This window comes from Hirundo rustica, chromosome 17, assembly GCF_015227805.2.
Source record: "Hirundo rustica isolate bHirRus1 chromosome 17, bHirRus1.pri.v3, whole genome shotgun sequence".
Classification (NCBI taxonomy): domain Eukaryota; kingdom Metazoa; phylum Chordata; class Aves; order Passeriformes; family Hirundinidae; genus Hirundo; species Hirundo rustica.
In genome coordinates, this window is record NC_053466.1 from 7,324,948 (window position 1) to 7,341,523 (window position 16,576).

General features: G+C 42.2%; 1 protein-coding gene across 10 annotated transcripts in view; it reads left to right on the forward strand.

The window, feature by feature from the left end:
• ARVCF (ARVCF delta catenin family member) overlaps positions 1–16,576 on the forward strand; it is a 246,832-nt gene that overhangs the window by 153,620 nt on the left and 76,636 nt on the right. For all 10 annotated transcript variants that reach the window (XM_058422876.1, XM_040081323.2, XM_040081324.2 and 7 more), the window contains 2 exons: positions 6,035–6,193; positions 14,333–14,940. In XM_058422876.1, coding sequence (XP_058278859.1) covers positions 6,035–6,193; positions 14,333–14,940 — 767 coding nt within the window. The remainder of the gene's footprint in view (positions 1–6,034; positions 6,194–14,332; positions 14,941–16,576) is intronic.

Consider the following 16,576-nt stretch of genomic DNA (forward strand, 5'->3'; position numbering starts at 1 on the left):
CATGTATTTTTTGTTTGTTGCTCAGAGTTGAAGCTCTTTGTTTTTCTTCATCTGAAACAACAGCAGGTTGAGAGGAGCAAAGCCCCTGGGATTCTGCCTCTCCCACTTCTCGTTCTTATAAACTGTTTACAATCTCCTTGAGTTTCCTAGCTTTGTATGGAAAAGTTCAGTGGGTCAGCTTTCCCTTTAGCTTCATCCATCATTCCAGTCAATTAGAAATAGTTGAGGGCCAATTGCCCGGTCTTCCATTAACTGAGACACTTCAGATTGTTTAAAATTGCATAAAAGCCCTCTTTGTTGACCGTTGGGCAGGCACTGGATTTCCCTGTTGATGGGCAGCTACCGCGTGGCTGAACAGAACCCCACTGTGTCTTGCTGTACTTGAGGGATGAATATTGCTACTCCAGGCCTTGTCTGGGGTTTGATTCCTTCTCCTTCACCTCCGCCTCTTGCTCTCCCTGAAAGGTGTGATGCCTTCAAAGGGTGAATTACCATGCCTCCTTCCAAAAAAACTCGCTCCTCTTTGTGCCTTTTCAGAACTCCTCTAGTGTTCAGGGCTTTCTCCAGTTGCTGAAATGTTCCTTTTAACCTTGGTGCTTTAAAAGCTCTTGGCATTATTTGTTCGTTGCTTGTCGTGTGTGTTTCTGAAGGACAAAGGAAGTGTGTAAGTGTTCAGGAAACAGTTAGTGCATTGTGGTGTGGGGCTGAGTTCATTCTGGTACCCTGTGCCAGGACAGCCTGCTTTCATTTGGGGCTAACATTTCCCTTCTGTTCTGAACTGACCAGCCTTAGGGTAGAGCTTGTCAGAGCTCTAGCAGAGCTTAAAGCTTTCTCATAGGTTGATGTGTTTGGGTTCACATTGAAGTGCACTGAATCCACTGTATACATACATATACATAAATATAGATATATATTTATATATATAAACCCCACATTTTAATTCCCATGAGAAAACAAAAAAGTAGCTTTACTAAATGGAGGTTAGTTTATCTGCAGCAAAGCAGTTATTTATGTATTCCCATATTTAAGTCATTGTCTGTGTTGCAGACTCTCCTTCCAGCATCATGTGCTGCCTGGGTTTCAGTACAGGCTGGTCCATGTGCTTTTTGTCCGTCTAGAGCCATCTTGCTTGGATCATTTGTGCCATCATCAGTTTTGGGACAATGTTTCCCCAGTCATGAAGAAATTGGGTAGTTCTCGCTGCATACCTTTGCTTTGGTGATGAGGACTTGGAGCTTGCTGTGTTTTTTTGAACTGGGGGAAACAGCCTGTGGCAGTCCTTGCACCTAAGGTCTCCATGTGCTTCCAGAAGCGTACAAGCACTGCAGTGTGTGAGGGCTCCCCTGATTTTGAAGAACAAACTCATAAGAGTGGGACAGTCTCCTGTACTGCTGCCCCTCAGGTGACACAGGCTCAGCGATGGGCCTGAGCTGCTCGGCTTGGAGTCCAGCTTTTGCGCTGCTGAGATTGCATGGAAAGCTCTCAGGACAGATCAGGGCAGAGAGCACAGCAGGGATCTTGAGGCTGTGGTGAAAGAAGGATGCTCTCACAAGGCAGGAGGACGTGATAAGCAGATTTGAGAGTCTTCAGCTGCTGGGGAGTTGAATTTTGTACTAGAAGAAGTCTACCTCAAACACACCAAGTTCAGCAAATTCCCTTGGTGATTTCCTTCTTCTGATGTCCCAATCTGATGCTGATCTCAATGCAGACTTTTTTCAGCAGCTGTGTTCCTGGAGAGTTGCCTTTTGTATCTTTCTCCACATGCCTTCAGCTAATGAAAGCTTGAGGACATGGCTGAGCTGGAAGTGCAGTGGGAAGGAGACCACTGGGACAGAACATCAGCCTGAGACCTGATTCCAACAAAGCCAGTGTTTGCTTGCTTTTACACTCAGGAATAATCTCATGCTTTGCAGAGATTGAAGCTTTAACAAGTAATTTAAAGAGTAGTAGAGGAGAGAGAATCCACATTTAATTCAATTAGCATTGTTGTCCAATGCCATTAATTATGCCCAGACGCGTAATATCACAGGAGCTGATACACTTGAGCTTTGTCTGTGCTGGGGTTGTCTGAGGACAAGTACATCCACTGATGTAGAATCCAGCCTTTGTGCTTTGCAAAAACCCTCAAATTTGGTATCTGACAGTAGCCTGGAGTAAGGAGTAGCTGGAATAGCCTGCACTGCAATCTGCAGAACAAAGGAGGTCTTGGGGAGAATGAAGATTTGATGTACATGATTTCAGTGTTCTTGAAGAGCAGCTGTTTTAGTGGAAATAATAATCTCCTGCAATTTTATATTATTTCCAGACTGTTTAAAATTGTTCCATAGGCAGAGAATAAAGAACTTTGTTTACTGTCTTGAAGTCGGATGTCTGATCCTCCTGGGGGAGGTTATTCTTCTATTAAAACAGATATAAAATAGCTACTTTGATGGAAATGCAGTGCTAGGAATTGAAATGGTGATGATTACAGAAGCGGTAGTATTCTAATGCAAAATAAGCCTTAGGAGATATGTGCCCTAAATGATAAATCACTGTTCTTTAACAAAACAAGAATTACTGTTATTTTATGTTTCTTGCTTATTTTACAAGGTCTTTAGCTGTTTCATCTGCGTTTAACTTTTACAGGCTGGAGGTAAATTGATTGTTGTTTTGTGTTTTAAATAGCATGGCTTTTTTAGGGCACACTGGAGATGCAAGTACAAATCTACAGGGTAGGATTCATTTGGTCTCAAAAAAGCAGAAGTAAGCAGAAGAGTTATGACTGCTGACACCACATGCAATAAATGCACAGGAATCTGTTCTTATAATTTGGTGGTGTTTTGTAATCTCATTGCTTTTGCTTTGAAAGCCTCCAGTAAGGTAAATGAGTATGTGTTGTTTTGAACTGGAGTTAACCTCCTTCTAGCAGGCAGGGAACTACTGGTAGCATTATTCAATAGGGGTGTCGTGTTCCAGCCCTACCAGCAGCTTGTGGTTTACTCTGGATAATTAGGCATACCTGCCAGATGTTTGGAATTTGAGATGCCGAGGTGTTTTCAGCAAAAAAGAGCGTCCTAAATACTGGCTTCGAAGCTGAACACAGAGGAGATAGTTGAAAGTGGTAATGTGTCCCAGTTTCTGCAATTTGCTGTGACCTAAAATCCTTAATGATGGCGTCTAAAAACAGATAACAAAACCTTTGCATCTCTTCTACGTTAATGTCAGCTTGTGACAGCTCCAAGCTAGCGATGTAGAGGAAGTGCTGGGTTTGGAGATGAAGGAGCCGCCTGGTCCAGGCGGTGCAGGGGTGAGCTGCCTGACAGGCTGTCCCCTGCATTCCTCAGCAGCTCACACAGTCAGAAGGAGGACACAGGAGATGCTGACTGGGTACCTGTGTTGAGATATCTACCTTGAATTTTCAAGCTTTTAGGCTTTCTACTGCCTAGGACAGTCTCTTGCTAACAATAATTCTCTCTTGTAGGAATGCAGATCTGTACCGTATCTGCCTGAATCTTCATTTTAGAAGCAGCCAGAGGATAAAACCCAGCACAACGCTCATTTAAAGTCAATGTGCTCTAGCTTGCAATTTGCTCATGTTTAAGTGCCCAGCTTTTAAGGTTTCCTTTGCCCACAGGCAGTCTGAATACAAAGGCAGACTATATATATATTTATTTTTTTTTTAATAAAGAAAAGGTATTGCAAAAGCTCAAAGAACAAAATATTTCTTTCTACCTTCCATCTTCCTCAGGTTTATTATCAGAAAACAGAGGCTGCTTCTATAAAGTCTAGAGGGCAGAAAAAATGCCAGCACCTTAATGCATCTGGAAATGAAGGTGGTGGCTGAGCTGTGTGTGTACATACATGTGTGAGAGGAGTGAGAAGGGCTCACCTTGAAGCAGTTTTGGCATTCAGTGGTGAGGTTTACAGGGATAAGGTGTTGTGCAAAAATCCCTGTGCATCAAACTGATTTCTTTGTTCTTAGTAAGGTTTGGTTGAGTGAAGATGAATAGAAGTTCTGAGTCTCTACTGTGTTACAGTATTTTGTAAATGATTCTCTTTGGAGGAAAGCTTCGCTGTGGGGTGTGAGGAAGGGAGTTGCAGTTATAACACAGTATCTTCAAGAAAAATGTGAAGAGAATAATGTGTTTATTGCAGGAGCAAGTTCCCCTTCTGGAGCCGTGCACAGAAGACACAATGTGACATCTGAACTCTACCATAAAGAATTCAGCATGCATCATAAGTTATTTGCCATTAATGATTTGAGTCCTGCAGACTGGAAGGAGTGATTTTTCTTTAGGATTTGAGTAGCCTTATTCTCGTTGATTGATTCTGTAACCTGAGTTATGCTGTGGTTTCAATAGAAATGGAAGTAGTGCTTGCTTGTATCACTTCTGGTGCTTTGCCTTTGAAAGCTGTGTTGCATTTTGACTGAGGTGATTGGCAGAGACTTATTGTCTTGGTTAATGTTAGTGCTTACCTGAAAATGGGAACGGCTTTCTAACTGAAGTCTGAGTTCCAGAAGTTTCAGAATACAGCTGTAAATAAAGGAAAACTGAGCAGGGGCATCTCAGCTTGTTTAAAGAGACATTATAGATCATGCAAGAATTAATGGGGATCTTAACAAGACACCAGCAGCAAAAGGTCCCTGGGGGTCTGCAAAAAACACGGCGCAGCAAAAGGGGAAATCCAAAAGCTGTAGCTGGGTTGAAATGCAATTTTTCTACATGATACAAAATGTAGTGTAGTTCCCTGGTGAGGAAGCTGTTCACACCTGGAGAATAAACCTTTAAACCTTTATGTAATTAGGCTGAGCACTTCTATTGCAACAGTTTCATCCCAACCCTTTTTATTTTCCTGTGATGTGAAGAGACTGAATGGGTTTGTCCGGAGTTTTCTTTAGGCCAAGTGTGTTCACTTTGCAATTTTGGGCTCTGTGTAGTTCTTCTTGGATTTTCTGTTGGTTTTTTTTTTAAATCCATGTGTAAAAATGTGTGTGTATAGTCCTTAAGAAGGGAAATTCTCTGAGTGTCTGTTTGACAGGATGTGCCAAGAGAAGCCCTGCTTTGGCTTTAAAGCCGGTGTAGGCAGATCCCTTCAGGGCTCATAATGAAATGATCAGTCTATCATTTCATTTCACTTCACGTGGCTGGGGATTTGTAATGCTGGGCAAAAGTCTGAGTTCTCAGTGCATAAGCTGGTTCTTTATTGGCCTCTTGCCGGGGAACTTCTGAAAGACATTCACCTACCAAAGGGAGCTTCTGTGATTTCTGTGCTGAAACACACAATTGCATATGAAAAAGGAAGGTTCAGACCGCGGTGCTGGCGAGCAGCAGAATGTTCTCTTTGGGCAGCATCTCTGCAAAAACCCACCTTTGATCTCCCTTCTTTCTGTTTAGATTTTATTATGTTGTCTATCTCTTATAAATTTTAAATAAGCTTGTAGCCACTTAGGCCTTATGGACCTAGTGAAAATGTGGGAAGGGAAGCATTTCACTGAATTAATCTCTAGCCATTAATTTTTTTTTGTTTTTAATTATCTTTGCTTTGGGCAGTTTGAGAAAGGTGTCTATTTAATTATAGGTGTTGATGTTTTATAGCTGCCTCTAGTCTCCAGCTGGGTGTATTTTATCAAATGGAAAGAAACTTTCAATGGTGTGTAAGATTAACTGCTCTGAAAGCCAGTGGGCCTATTCACTGCAAACTGAAAAAATGTTTCTGCAGACAAAAATTCCACTCCTGTGCTGGGCGTTGAAGAGAGAGCTTAAAGCAGATTTAAATATGAGATAGTAGTCTGTTAGTGTGTTGCCTGCTTATATGAAGTACTTGATGGATGCTTCACATGATTTCTGTTTGCTGCACTGAGCCCAGTCACACCAGCACAGTTGCAGCAAGCTTGTCTGACACAGGGAATAGATACTCCTTTCTCTGAATCTCTGCTTGCAAATTGTTGGGTAAAATGTGGGTTTTTTCTATCAAAGAAGCTTAAATCAGTGGACTAGTTATACCATGATGGTAGAAGTGAGAAGTTAATTTTTTTTTACCTGCTTCTTTATAGGAACAAAGCCCCAGTAACCAGACTTCAATAGCAATGATGCAAGAGCCTCAAGAAATGGTGGAAGAGACAGTTACTGTGGAGGAAGACCCAGGCACTCCCACTTCCCACGTGTCTATTGTCACTTCTGAAGATGGAACCACAAGGAGAACTGAAACCAAGGTGAGAGGTTAATAACCACTGAGGAAAATGGCAAAGTGCCATCTAATCATGGAATAGGAATAGCAGGGAGTAGCCTGAGTGGTGACAATCATGCTATTGTGATCCTTGGTGATTTTGAGCATTGTGTTTGCCAGCAGAGCAGAGTTCAGGGCATTTTCAGTTTCACCTCTGTGTCTAGATTGCTCCCTATCAGCTGTGTTGATACAGCTGTTCATGGAGCTGTGAACTGAGCAGTAGAAATTATCCAAACAAAAACACCAGAACCCCTTCTCAGGCTGCTTAGTGTTGTAACATTTTCTTCATTCTACTGAAGCAGTTCATAGCATTGCCCAGCAAACAAAAACTGATGAGTTGGTAGAGCTTGGCTGAGGAAAATATGTCTTAAATTAGTGACAGTCTATAATAATATGATGTGATTATACATTTGTCCTTTAGAACAAGAAACAGCCTATGTAAATAAGGCCCATAGCATTTAAAATCTGCAGCAACTTTGTGGATGGAATCTTACTCCTAATGAATGGGGAAAGCTGGGTGTGCTCCCAAGTGACTGTACCTCAGGTTTGGCTGGATTACAGGTGTTGCAGATGTTCTAATCTTCCTGATATCTTTTTGTTCCTTGTGTAAGATAATTTTACAATCTCTGTTGAGCAGGTGCTGTGTGTTCATGGCTGCCTTGAATGCTTTCAGTGCCACTGGAATGTTACAGAGATTAAGGGTGATTCCCTTTTCAAAAACTTCTAAACAGGACTGATTTAAAAAAAAAAAGGTGGGGAGAGGATTGTTTAACTGCTTTCTGTGTTAAAGGGGTTGAAGAGAGGTCACTGCTTAAATCAGCATTTATCTTCACTTGTGTTCCAGAATTGCAGTCCTCTAGGATATCTATTCAGGACATCAGATCCTCAGGTTGAAGTAAATGAATGTTGATTTCCTGAGGTCAGTGGGCCTGTATTATAATAAACTGAGTATCTGGTTTAATGGTTGTTGCAGTTAGTTAGAAGGTAAATATAACTGGCCTATTTTTCTCATTGTTGGAAGGAGATTGAAGTCTTTAAATAAAACTAAACAGATGAACAAGAACCCTCCACATTTTTATTAGCTCTTCAAATAATCTAATGTATCGAGTTTGTGACTTACGTGAAAGAAATGCTGTTTTCTTTCTAGTGGCAGCAACAACAACTGTTATTTGCAGGAAGGAAGTGATAAAATTACAGTGGGATTGGACACCTTTTTATATGTACTAATAGTAGTGCATAGTTTTAGGAGGCTGCAAGGGTATAAAATTATAGCTATGACTGTAAAAATAGAGGTGAGGCCATGCCTCACCTAGATAACAGGAGCACATGGAGTGAAGTAGTTTGTCTGAAATAGTCATGGCACTGATAAACGCTGTGTGTCTGTCACAGCCTCAGAGGTGCCATTTTCCCCTCTTGTGTCAGGGACCTCCTGTTTTTCCATCTTCCCACAGGAGAGAACAGTGGCAGCTTCAAAACAGGCATATGGGAAAGGAAAATTGAAAAAACAGCAACCCTGGAGCTACTGTTCCATTTCAAAGAGCAAGGCTTTTTTGTGCTCCTGTGGGTCACTGCAGGCACTGAAGTGTGTCCAGGATGGGGGGAGGATGTGTAGCTGTCCTACTCTTCATTTGTGTTGTTTCAAATAATGCCATGGACTCCAGCTTAAGTACTACCTGGAGCTGTTTCCTAGTAATTTGTTGCTGAAAGAACCAACAACAACAACAAAAAAATTAAAAACCCAGTTGTTGAGAAAAGGGATTCTGAAATGTCAAAACACAGCCTGGCTTAGCCCTGACTGTCAGAAGAGGTGCTGAGACTTAGCTGGGGTTGTTGTTGCCTCTGAAATGGTTTTGTTTTGACTTCTCCTTGCTGTGATAAAAAGGCATGGATTTAACAACTCTTAGATACTAATCTAAGGTCAAATTTTACAAGGTTTTTACATCACTTTGGTCTTCAGCATGCATTTTGTTTTGGTAGGGACTTTGAAAATGAAAACGGTGTCACTGGGGTTTAGTAGCATCAATTAATTGCCCTGGAGTTAATTGTCATTCACATGATCATTTCTAATAGGTATCATCATAGTGCTTTCATAGCTCATGTTATTATATGTGAGAGCCTTACAGAGAAAATGAAGTTTCCTGGTACCTGTGTGCAGTGACAGAATTCTGACCCGGCTGCTCAGAGGAGGGTGGTGTGGAAATCTGGCATGGGAGATGCAGCCCGTGACTCCTACATGGACATCCTACTTGCCAGGACTTGGAGGTGTTGAGCCCCAAAGCTGCAGTTCTGTTTTTCCGCCTATTGACTTACAAATCTAAAGAAATTAAAAATACAAATAACAAATCTCCCTGCGTGAATTTGGCCTTGCATTCAGTGTGCAGGTGGTGCTTGTCCTTGTAGAGGAGCAGCATTTCCTGTGGTGGGAATCCTCACACCTCTTTTCAGTAGTGGCCAGTGTGTAAAGTTGGGATGGTCACACTGCTCAGTGGAGGTAGATTTGTGCTCAGCTTCTCCTTTTCCTCTGAGCTGTGGCCTTTTATGCTCTGCACTGCTGTGCTTGCTCCAGGCTCCTTTAAGGAAGGATTTAGAACCTGGTTTTGTTGTGCCTAGAGCTAAAGGCTCTGCTGGACAGTGTCAGCCATAATCTTCAGCATCTGTCTTGTGAAGAAAGTGGCAGCATAAGATACTAACTCTGACAGAGTAAATAACACAGGTCAGGGTTTTTTCAAGAGCCAGAGAGACCAGAGATGTTTTTCTGATGTATTCTTTCTTTGCTGGATAGCTTATGTGGGGACTAGACAACCTAATGCCATTTAGTATGCATTTTTGGATTCTTAAAAGCAAATTGTCACTTATTTTTGCTAAATTGTGTGTATTTCTAGCTTGCTGGAGAGCGATGCCTCTGAAATTCTTCCTCTTGAAATGCAGCACAGCAAAGGCTGTAAATGTGAATGCTCCTGGATGCTGCTGTTCCTTTATTCTATTCCTTTCCCTGTTGTTTCAAACCCGTAATTTACAGAGGTTATTCTTTTCAATAGTGTATTAAGTAAACAACCTTAATCTAGATGCATTGACAGTTTTGCTTTGCCTTTCCCTCATCTTTGAAAATGCCTGTAGCAGTGAAGCAGGAAGAAGGCGTAATAGAATTTAATATTTGACATATTTTAAATAGAGAACATCTGCCTTTTCAAAATGAGGTATCTCTGAGTAATTTTCCCCTACCTGTTATCCTTTTAGTGTTATACCAAGTCCCTACATAACATTCATTGCACAAAAGATGTAGCAGATAACTCTTCAACTTTATAATATCTCTGGAAGCCAAATACCTATCAAGCTAAAACAGTGAAAGTCACCTTGGGGAGAGGTTTCCACTTCTTGCTGCTGGCTGGAGCACTGCCAGGTGTTAAAGGGAGCCTGTTGTAAGTGGCTCAAGAGAACTCAATAAAGCAAATTAGATGTGTGTGTGTTTGTGTAGATGTTCTCTTTTTCTGGTTGTTCTTTTTTCAGGCACCTTTTATTTTTATCTTTGAAATGCCAAAAGATTAGAGAGATTTAGGTCACTGTTACTCATTGAAATTGATGTTTTATCATAGCAAACTGTGAAATCAATCTGTATACAAAGTTGTTTAATTTGTAGTCCATCCATTTTCTTTGAGCTTTCCAATACTCAGCAAGTCCAGCTCATTCCCAGCAGTGATTAACTGCTGTTACCACTTCGTAACACCTGTGATGAGAAAGTGCTTTTGACCAAAACTCCAGCTTGTGCTGGAGCCAGGTAGCCCAAGAGGCAGTTCTTCCAAACTTTGCAGGAAATTCAGAGGAATTAGGCAATAGAACAGGAATGGATTTCAGCTGAAGTTGAGGGCTCTTTCAAAATGTGAAGTGTTAGGCTTAAAATTGAAGGGGAGAGATTTCAGCTATTGTTTTGAAAACCTACAAGGTGAGTTCTTCCACAGCATTTAATAGAAAGGTAATAGCTTCAACCTGCATGGGCTGATAAATTTTTACAGCCTGTAGTTCAAGAATAAGCTTGCAGAAATGTCAGGATGCTTAGATCCTCCTGCATTGCTTCTCATCTGATTCTTGGTTTATGACAGTTTCAACAAGATTGTTATCCCTGTCAACTTTTATAATGAAATTAATTTATTTTAAAAAAAGAGGGAAAACAAACCAGAAGGCAGAAAAGATGAGATGAGTGCATTTGTCTCTGATAGCCCAGTTGCACAGAAATCTTTGTACTGTCTTTGTTCCTGTGTGATTGAGCACTGTGAGGCACCGACTTGTAGGTGCCCAATCTAATTGTTGGATAGTTTCATGTTTGTTCTCCTATCCTTCTAGAGGAATAGAAGGATAAGGACAGAAAAATACAGAAGCCGCTTCACATGTGAATATTTCCTTTATGTTCTATTGGCAAATGTATTTTCCAGAAACAGAATTAGTGAAACCATTATCATGGGGCCTGTAAGGGAATTATTTACTGAAGTAGTTGTTGTTTGTTGGTAGACAATGGTAATGTCAGTAAGCCTGAAGTGTACTTAAATTCTGGGGTGTGGAGAGCAGCATTGGAAGCACTGACTTGAAGTATTGCAGAATTTTGGCTGCAGAGAGCCTGAACTACTAAGTAAATTGGATGCTTTTATACTACAGCTGAAATCTTGGTATCTCTGCAGAGAATAAAGAATTACAGATATTTAGTAAGCATACTCAGCCTCTTCATAGAGAAATACTCTGAGGCTTTTCTCTGGTACTCTGAGGTTGGGACATTTAAACAATTGAGCACCTTTGATTTGTCATTGGGCTGAAAAAGTAACTTGTAACTCTAAATTTTTTTATTAGAGCATATCTATAGTGAGGAATTGATGCTAATCTTTTTTAGGATTGGGTGCATCTGAAAGATCAGGTGTCTCTCAGATAAGGCAGTCTGTTGGAACTCCCACTTGGAATAGCTTCATTCATTCTGGCTAATACATCAGTATTAAGGAAACAACAAAAATGTTGGGAGAGCAGATTACTGTGCTGTCAGCTGTTCAAGATTGCCTGTGTTCTTTTAAGAAACATAGATGAAACATTCCCTTGAGCAGGATTTCCTGAAATAAACGTGTTTGGTTTGTTGGGTGGGTTTCTTCTTTTGCTTGGAAACCTTTCATTAAATGGACCTTCATCTGTGTGCAGGCTAATTGCTGCCAAAAAACTTCCCTTTATTGTCCTGTCAGCGGCAAAATCTGTTTATCACATGATAAATCTTCTATCTCAATGCCTGTGCCTGACAAATGAGGCTTGAGTGCAAATACCCCCTCTCTCTCAAAATATAAAATGGCTCTGTTTGATTGCCTCAGTATAACACCTTTAGCATTAGTGAATGCTTTTGTACTACGAGAAATGCATACTTTAGTGCTTGAGTGAAATGTTCCTTTTTATGTGTCTGACAAGGGGGTTTTGATTGTCCTGATACTTTGTGTTTACTGCTGGGTGCAGCATTCAGGAAATAGCAAGAGGTGAAACTGTGCTGTTGCTGTAAACTTGTTTTTGCATGTGCTGTGCTGCCTGACACTGAGCATGGCTTTTTGATGAGCCACAGCCATTGAAAGCCTGGCTGTGCTAGTCTAAAAGACAGGAAAATAAGGCAAATTAGCTATAAATTGTAAACTAATCCCTTGAATTCTGTGTTGGTAATTTAAGCGAAAAGCCCAAATCTCTGTCAATACTCCGTAGAGTGCCAGAGCATGGTGAAAAACTCTTGAAGGGTAACTGGTAAGTCACACATTGTCTAGGAGGTGATTTTCAGTGATCTGAAACTCTGCTTTGTGGTTTTTGTGTATATGTAGCAACTGTTGGAGACAATTGTCAAGGCTATAACATTTGTTTGTTACCTTGTCCTGCCTACCAGTAACATGGAGCAAGTCTTTGAAGATGGACCCGATCCTGCAGGTCCAAGTTCATTCCTCCATCCGTGCTGTTGTTGCAGCCAGATGAGGTGTATTAGGCATTTCCTACTGTCTGACCTTAACAGCTTTAGGAAAAATGACAAGTGACAATCTGTGCAGGCGTGGCAGCTCGTGTCTGAAAAGCAGTGCTTGGGCTTAGATTTGGTGCATAGTGTTGAAAGAAAGAGCTTTGTGAGGTTATGCAAGGGCACTTCTTGGCATTTCGAAAGCTCCTTCATTGTTCCTTTCCCAGCATAAGTATCCATTTCTGATTCATCAAATTGCTGATGTCCTACCTTAATTCCTGTTATTCCCGTTACTGCTTCCCCAGTTCAAGAACACGAAGGCCCAGCACTTTGCATCCAATTTTGTCATGGCTTTGCAAAACTCACATGTTTCGGGCCTGAGAAACATTTTTTCTGCTCTTAAAAGATCACTTATGAGTATGGTACTTTGAATAAAAGTATTGTTTCCCACTTGAGTAGGAGAACACTGAGCTGTGTTGCTTTGTGTGTATCCACTTCACAAAGAGCTACTGTAAACTCCGCCAGCTCTTTTTTCTCCTCTCACTGCTGAGTTTATAAAAGCAGTGACAGTGAGCACACTGACAACCGAGAGGAAAGGAGAAGTACTGTGCACAGGTAACAAGCAAAAAAGCCCCTGTTGGATTGTATGTCATGAAATAAATGTTGAGTTTCTAGTTTCCTTTCTTCCAGTTATTAAAATGTGTGCTTTGAAAAAGGGAGAAAAGATTCAGCGGCTTGGAAGGGATAGCATCTTTCTTGATGTTTACTTGCCGAGGAAATCCCTTTGTATTGAAGTGGAAAATTCTTTCAGCTCTGGCTCAAATCAGATACAGAGGTCACGTTGGTACCTGGCTATGCTGTATTCAGCATCGTGTTGCTGTTAATTACACTCCTGGTGGAGAGGCATTTGTGCTGCTTTCAGTCTTGTAGGATTTCATTACTTCATTATGGTGAAGTATCATTTGCTCACAGATGTGTCTAGGAAAAGAAATGCTGTTTGGGTGAATCTTTTTTCTGTTTGGGGTTTCTTTGTGAAAACATCTGGCTAGAGGACACGTCTGGAGCCACTTCAAGAGCTGTGCTCTAATTATTTTGCTTTGCAGCAGCTTGGCTAATCTGTTGCCAATCTCACTGTTTAAATCGGAGGCTATAGGTCAAAATATTTATTTGGACTTCAGAGCCACTGAGCAGTCCAGGGATACACATTGTGATTAACATTTCCCTTGAGTGTAGCATTTCATTCTGAGACTTGGATGAAGAAAAGTGTCATTTACTGATGCTTATTTATGTCTGTAATAGCTTAGAAACCCCAAATACCTTTTACTAATTTGGTGTTCTTTCCCTGGTGTGTTTAATACTGTCAGGAGGGTTGATTCTCCCTCTCCTCTTTGTGGATGTGCTGTTTTGTTGCTTGGTTGTGCTGAAAAATCAGCACTTACTGGGGTTAGGGTAACTTTATATATGTTAAAGTAATTTTGTTTGGGTTAGGGCGACTGAGGATAGACTGGTATCTGCTGGACTTCCTGTTCTTTCCAAAAGAGCTTTTGTTGGTCACTCTGGAAGACTGTACAGAAATTGATGGAACCCAGATACCAGCGCATACAGGAGGCCCTTTGCTAGTTTGTAAATACAGTGGCTTTTGTCAGAATCCTAAGTAACAAAACTTCTCTGTTGGAGATCACGGTTTCCTAAATATTACTGCCAAATTTGAGCTCCATCAAATTACACAGAGGTGCAAGTTTGATCCAGATCAGGCAGAAGCACATAAGTCTATTTTTGTTAAACTAGAGAATATGATGTGGTATTTGTCCTATAGCTGTGGGAGGACAGGTTGTGGCTCCACAACATATAGCGGAGTCTTCTCTAGGACAGATGTCTCCTGAAAAACATTTTGGGGGAATGGGAACTGGTATAATGACTTTGTACTGCTTCCACGTGCTGTCACACGGCTGCAGTGGTTTTGACTTGGTGGTAAGAGCCCGGAGTGCTTTTTTCAAAGTATTTTTCCCCCGTTCATTCCGACAGCGGATAGCTGAGCCGATTGCTGCGACAGGCACGGCACAGCGGTTTGCCGTGTGGTGCTCTCACCCCGTTTCACTCTCCCGCCTCCCCGTGTGTCTCAGCACGTTATGCAGCAGGAGAACATTAACACGTTTACTCGCTGCTCCCTGCCAGGTTACCAAGATGGTCAAGACGGTGACCACGAGGACGGTGCGGCAGGTGCCGCTGGGGCCGGATGGGCTGCCTGCCATGGACGGCTCGTCGCCCATGGGCAGCTACACGGACTCCATCGACAGGAGGTACCTGAAGAACGGCGAGCGCTTCATCACCCCCCAGGCCTCGTCCACCCTAACCCGATCCTACAACAGCTACAACGACTCGTACCCCGAGAGCCACGAGGGCCAGTACCGCCCCTACGTCGGCCACGACGGCTACGGAGACCTCTCGGACAACTACGGCAGCTTGTCCCGGGGCGTCAACTACCGGCCCCGCTACGCCTACGTGCCGGGGGGCACCTACCGGCCCGATGACGGCAGCTTCACCCTGCCCAGCAGGAGGGAGAACTACGGGCCCGTGGCCCAGCCTCAGGTGCCAGTGGGCAGCAGCGTTGACTTGAACCGCTCTCAACCCGAGCGCTTCCAGCCGGAGCCCTACGGACTGGAGGATGACAACCGCAGCCTCGGAGTGGACGATGAAGGGTACGAACTGGATCCGGATTACTCCACTGTGAACAGGAGGACGTCTGCAGGTGTGCCAGAGAGAGGAAGACCTCACAAAGGAAGGTAAAACCCATTTGTTTTTCACGGTGCTGTTCTGCAGCTTTTGCTTAGTTCATTGTGTACATTCAAACTGCGATCTGGTACGTTCTGGAATTACTTGACAGAAAAACACGTGTACAAAACACACGTGAAGTAAAGAAGAGAGGGGAGGGCTGGAGCTCAAGGACCTTTTCAGTGATTCTGGGCTGCTTTGTTGAGGTTGAATTTAGAAAGAAAGATGATCTTGTTACAAGAAGGTTAGGTTACTTTTTTTCCCCTCTTCCTAAAAAAGAGTTGTCAATGCATTGTGTTGCCCCGGAGCCATCCCACACTAGCAAGGTGAAAAGAGGGATTTGTGATCTGTGAGACTCCTGACAGGTCTGGTTGTGTGCACATCTGCCAAATAAAAGCTCTGAACAGCTGGTTGGGATGGCAGATGAGCTGATCCCTGGTTGTGAAGGGGTGCCAAGCTGTCTAAGCCCAGATCCTGTGCTAACCACACACCCTCAGCTGTCTGACCAGGTTGTGCAGAACCTCACAGATCTGAAAGACTAGATCATTGTTTTTGTCCTGTGCTTATAGATGGGGAGAAAAGAGGATGTGTGTTGTATTTAAGTGACCAGTTACAAATTACTTCTGGTCCAGCCCAGTTTCTAAGGAATGTTCTGGTTTATGCCAGGTTTTCTTGTATTAGTTACGCTGTGTTCACAAGTATCTGCTCTTGCATTTGACAAAAAACCCAACAGCCCACAGGCTTGGGAAAAGTCCTGTTACTCAGCTGAAAGTCATCTTGTACAGACCTGAAAAACTTGTAATACTTTGTGTTCCAAGGGATGTACAAATTTTACATGTGCCTGCTTGAAGTCATATCCTCATGATTCATGTTTTGATATGGTTTTAGTTCTCATTCTTTTCCTTTTAATTTGGAATAGTTTCCAGAGCTGTAAAGAGTCTGGATCCACCTGCCCCTGTGTGTAGACAGTCTTTAGACTTAACATTTCTGACCTCAGGCTTTGCTGCGTTAGCAGCAGTTGTTGGTGGGATTTTTGTTTTCCCGGAGTCCTCCTGCTTGGAGATGTTATGTCATTCATGGTTTTGTGGTTCTGTTTTCCTTCCCTGTTCTGGAAGTTCATTCTAGTGCTAGACAGAATGAAACACTTCCAAACTGTCATCTATACTTGTGAGAGGGGAAAAAAAAGGGATCCCAGTGAAAGGGTATCAAGGCATATCTCTCAGAAGACCCTTCAAGTCCTTTGTGACATCTTTGATTTTGCAGGCTTACCCAGCAGTGCAATCACGTGCCTGTTTGTGGGACTGAACGAAATACCTGCATCCAGTGGGTGCCACAGTCCTGATGAATCTGTCACACTCAGATCAGGGTTTCCCTGAACTTAGCAAGTTTACAGTTCTTGCTAAAAAAAGTCCGGCGTCAACGCTTTTAATGTTTTATTAACGTTTTTTAAACTGTATGAAAAATTAATAATTAAATGTATTCTTAGAACCTACCTATTTGCATTTTTAAATTTGGTGTTTTTATTAAACATCCCTTTGATTTATTGTTCCTTGCAGTTTGTATAGGACCAGTTCATAATTTTTCTTCTACATTTCTTTTGTTGTGAGGCTTTTTCCATATTTAATGTGATCAAGAGGCTTTGACAAA